General features: G+C 28.9%; 1 protein-coding gene across 1 annotated transcript; it reads left to right on the top strand.

Annotated features, from left to right (window-relative positions):
• Positions 1-522: 522 nt before the first annotated feature.
• LOC112458538 lies at positions 523-4,089 on the top strand (the record flags this gene model as incomplete). Its single annotated transcript, XM_025022227.1, has 2 exons — positions 523-2,935; positions 3,605-4,089. Coding segments are annotated over exons 1-2 (2,725 nt in total), but the record flags the coding sequence as incomplete, so codon positions are not given.
• Between the last annotated feature and the right edge of the window lie 206 nt (positions 4,090-4,295).

The following is a 4,295-nucleotide window of genomic DNA, read 5'->3' on the forward strand; positions in this document are numbered from 1 at the left end:
ATTGGTTTAAACTTGGATTAAAATTGACATTAACTTAGATTGAATTTGGCTTTGATTTGGATTGAAATTAGCTGTATAATTTGGATTAAAATTAACTTTGACTTAAATTGATATTTGCTTAGACTTGGTATATTTAATTAAAATTGGCTTTTTGACTTGGATTATTAGATTAAAATTGATTTTTATTTAAATTAAAATTATCTTTGACTTAAATATCAATGTATTATAATTTTAAATTGTTTTTTATTAATATTAGCATATAATATTTATAAATATTTAATATATATCAACATTAAGAAATTAAAAAAAATTTTTAAACTAATTTATATAATAATAATAGATGTTAATTTTTAAAATTTCTTATATTATTAATACATTTTTATTAGTTCAATATTAAATACATCGGTAAATAATATTTTTATAGTTTGGTTTATATATTAAAAAGCAAGGTTTTTATATTTTTTAATTAAATAAAATTAATTAAATAAAATTATATAAATAAAATTAATTTATATATTTTTATAACGTGTATTAAAAAAATTATTAGTCATATATAATTTATATAATTTAATTAAACTAATAATTAATTATGCCTCGAAGAAAAGTAAATCGTACAGTGGAAGAAGAAGAAGAATTTCGACGTAATAAACGAGAAAGAAGTGCAAAAACTCAGGCTGAAACGAGAAGCAAAGCGAATGATGACTGATAAAAACTGTCAATCTTTATCAAATACTAATGAGATTTTTCCAAATATAACACAACCTTCTACAAGCTTTTCGAAAAATATAGTAATAGATTATCATACTTCCATTTCATCTATGAAAGTAGTATATCCAACAACTGAAACAGTTACTACTGCATTGCAAGCAATTAGTACATCAACAATTACAAATGTCCCTATAATAAGAAATAGTAATGATGTTATTGCGATAAATGATAGTATAAAATTGTTTAATGTTAATGATAATATTGAAATAACTCAGAATACTCGCAACTTAACTACTGAAGTTTTAAATAATAATATTGTTTCCCCTATACCTAGCACATCAAATGAATTAATAAATTTAGATGATAATAACAGATTCGAAAATTTAGTCATTTTACATGAAGTGCCACCGCAAAATATTGTAACAAATGATCAAACAGTAAAATCAAAAACAATATCTACCAATATAGTTAATAAAAGTAAACAGATAAAATGGTATGAAAGAAACCGAGCTTTAGAAAAGGGATACACAGATATTGATACATCTCACCTTACTCAATTAAAAAATGTCATAGAACACTACATAGGAGAAATAAATGCATATTGCGAACATTGCGGTGCAAAACATTTTAATTCCGAAAAAGTAGCTAATAAAGGTAATTCATTTAACGATTGTTGTAGTCATGGGTCTGTTAAATTAAATTCTTTACCTCAACCTTCACATGAACTTTATGAATTGTTTACTGAAAATCATCCAAAATCAAAACATTTTTACAATCGTATTCGAGGATATAATAACATTTTTTCATTTGCATCTTTTAATGCAAATTTGTCAGACTTTAGCGCACAAAGACGTGGACCGTATTGTTTTAAAATTCAAGGACAAATTTATTATCAAATCAATACCGCGTTATATCCCGCACCAAATGAAATACCAAGTTATGGTCAACTTTTTATCATTGATAACAATGAAGCGACAGAGTGTCGATTACATCGAAACTCGAATCTCGATGAAGAAATTTTACGTTCAATAGATAATGTAATACGTACGAACAACATTTTTGCAAAATCTTATCGAATGATGCACGAAGAAATTCAAGTGCAAACGACTGAAAATAACAGTATACCTAATTTACAATTAGGATTTTTAACAAAAAGAGGCATTGATCGTGGTCGGTACAATATTCAAAAGGTAAATGAAGTTGCAGCTGTCTTTTCTACTACGGCAGATGGTGAAATTCCGGAAACTTACGTGACAATTTATAATAAATGTAACAAGACATTACAACAAGTCAGTACAATGAATCCAAATGTAGAACCATGGATTTACCCATTATACTATCCGTACGGTAATCAAGGTCGGCATGGTAATTTACAACGCAGAGATAGTAATAAACGAATAAGTAGAGCTGCATACGTAAAATATCGAATAGCTATACGTGATAATTTTAATATTTTTGTCATGGAAAGACGATTATTTCAGCAGTGGCTTGTAGATAGTTATGTTAAAATTGAGAAGGACCGAATTAATTATTGTAAACAGAATCAAAAACAATTACGAGCTGAGACATATCAAGGATTAATTGATTATTTAGCAAACGTTGCCAATAATAGCGACGCTCACATTGGAAAAATGGTTATACTTCCATCAACATTTGTAGGTTCACCGCGTAATATGTTGCAACATTATCAAGATGCGATGGCTATTGTTCGAAAGTATGGAAAACCAGATATTTTTATTACTATGACTTGTAATCCAAATTGGTGCGAAATTAGAGAGAATTCACTTCCGGGTCAACAACCTGCAGATAGGCCAGATATATGTGCTCGTGTATTTAATATAAAGAAAGATTATTTGATTGACGTTATCGTTAGACAAAAATTTTTTGGTGAAGTTTTAGCATATGTTTACGTAATAGAATTTCAAAAACGTGGATTACCACACATACATTTGTTGATTACATTAAAACGAAACTGTAAAATAGTAAATCCTGAAACAGTTGATAAATTTATCTCTGCGGAAATTCCTGATCCTAATGAAAATGAAAGTTTACACAATGTTGTTATGAAACATATGATTCATGGGCCATGTGGAGATTGGTGTCTAATAAATGATAAATGTTCGAAACATTTTCCAAAACCATTTCGACCTGAGACGACTATGGATGAAGATGGTTATCCGCAATATCGTCGAAGAAATAATGGATTGCTATATGAAAGACCTGGGCGGTATGTTGTTGATAATCAATATGTTGTTCCATTTAATCCAATGCTCTTTCTTTTATTTAATAGCCATATTAATGTTGAAATAGTTACAAGCATACGATCTGTAAAATATTTGTATAAATATATTTATAAAGGTCATGACGCTGCATCCGTAATCATTGGAGAGAATATAGATAAAACAATAATTCATGACGAAATTCAAGATTTTATCGAAGCTCGTTATGTCGGGCCCGTGGAAGCATGTTGGCGCATTTTAAGCAAATCTTTGCAAGAAAAAAGTCACGCTATATTTCGTTTACCGGTTCATTTACCAAACGAACATAATGTTATAATCGATGAAAACGTTAATAATGATGCGATAAGATCTGCTGTAGAACGAGTAACAATGTTGTTAGATTATTTTGAGTTAAATTTTCGAGATGAGGAAGCAAAACAATATTTATATAGCGATATTCCATCTCATTATGTATTTAAAAAAGTTACAATTAATGGCAGAACTGTTAATCGTTGGGAGAAACGTCAAAGATACTTTAATTGTATTGGTCGTATGTATTCCGTCAGTCCGTCTCAGATAGAATTGTTTCATTTACGTATACTTTTATTACATGTTAGAGGAGCTACGAGTTTTCAAGAATTAAGAACAGTCAATAACGAAGTACATGAAACTTTCAGTGCCGCATGTTTAGCATTAGGACTCATAGAAGATGATGAAGAATGGTATCGTGCAATGAACGAAGCAAAAGTTTGGATGATGCCAAGACGACTTCGTAACTTGTTCGTACGAATTTTGATTCATTGTCAACCTGTTTATCCGAAAAAGTTATGGGACAAGTTTAAAAAAGATATGTCCGAAGATTATATAAGACGATTTGGACTTATAATGGGAATAAAGAAAGCTTACAATTATATTGACAATTTGCTTCAAATAGAAGGATCTAATATTACTAATTTTCCTGAAATGGAACAAGAAACAGAGGAACAAGTAATAATAGACAATGAAGAACAGATTGAGGAGGATACATTGATAGGTATACGACAATATGAACAATTAAGTGTAGAACAAAAACAAATTGTTGATATTATTTTAGAAGCAACAATAAATAACAATAATACTTACAATAATACTTGTTTTTATATTGATGGTCCAGGTGGTACCGGTAAAACTTTTATTTATACAACATTGTATTATTTACTTAAAAGCAGAGGAAAAGTAGCAAGTACCATGGCATTTACTGGTATTGCTGCGACATTACTTCCAAATGGAAAAACAATACACAAAGTTTTTGGATTACCTGTACCTCTTTTTGCCGATTCTACATCGAACATTAAAGTTCAGTCTAAAGAAGCTGAAAATTTAAAACTT

This window comes from Temnothorax curvispinosus, unplaced genomic scaffold (genome assembly GCF_003070985.1).
Source record: "Temnothorax curvispinosus isolate PA1 unplaced genomic scaffold, ASM307098v1 QBEX01008977.1, whole genome shotgun sequence".
Classification (NCBI taxonomy): domain Eukaryota; kingdom Metazoa; phylum Arthropoda; class Insecta; order Hymenoptera; family Formicidae; genus Temnothorax; species Temnothorax curvispinosus.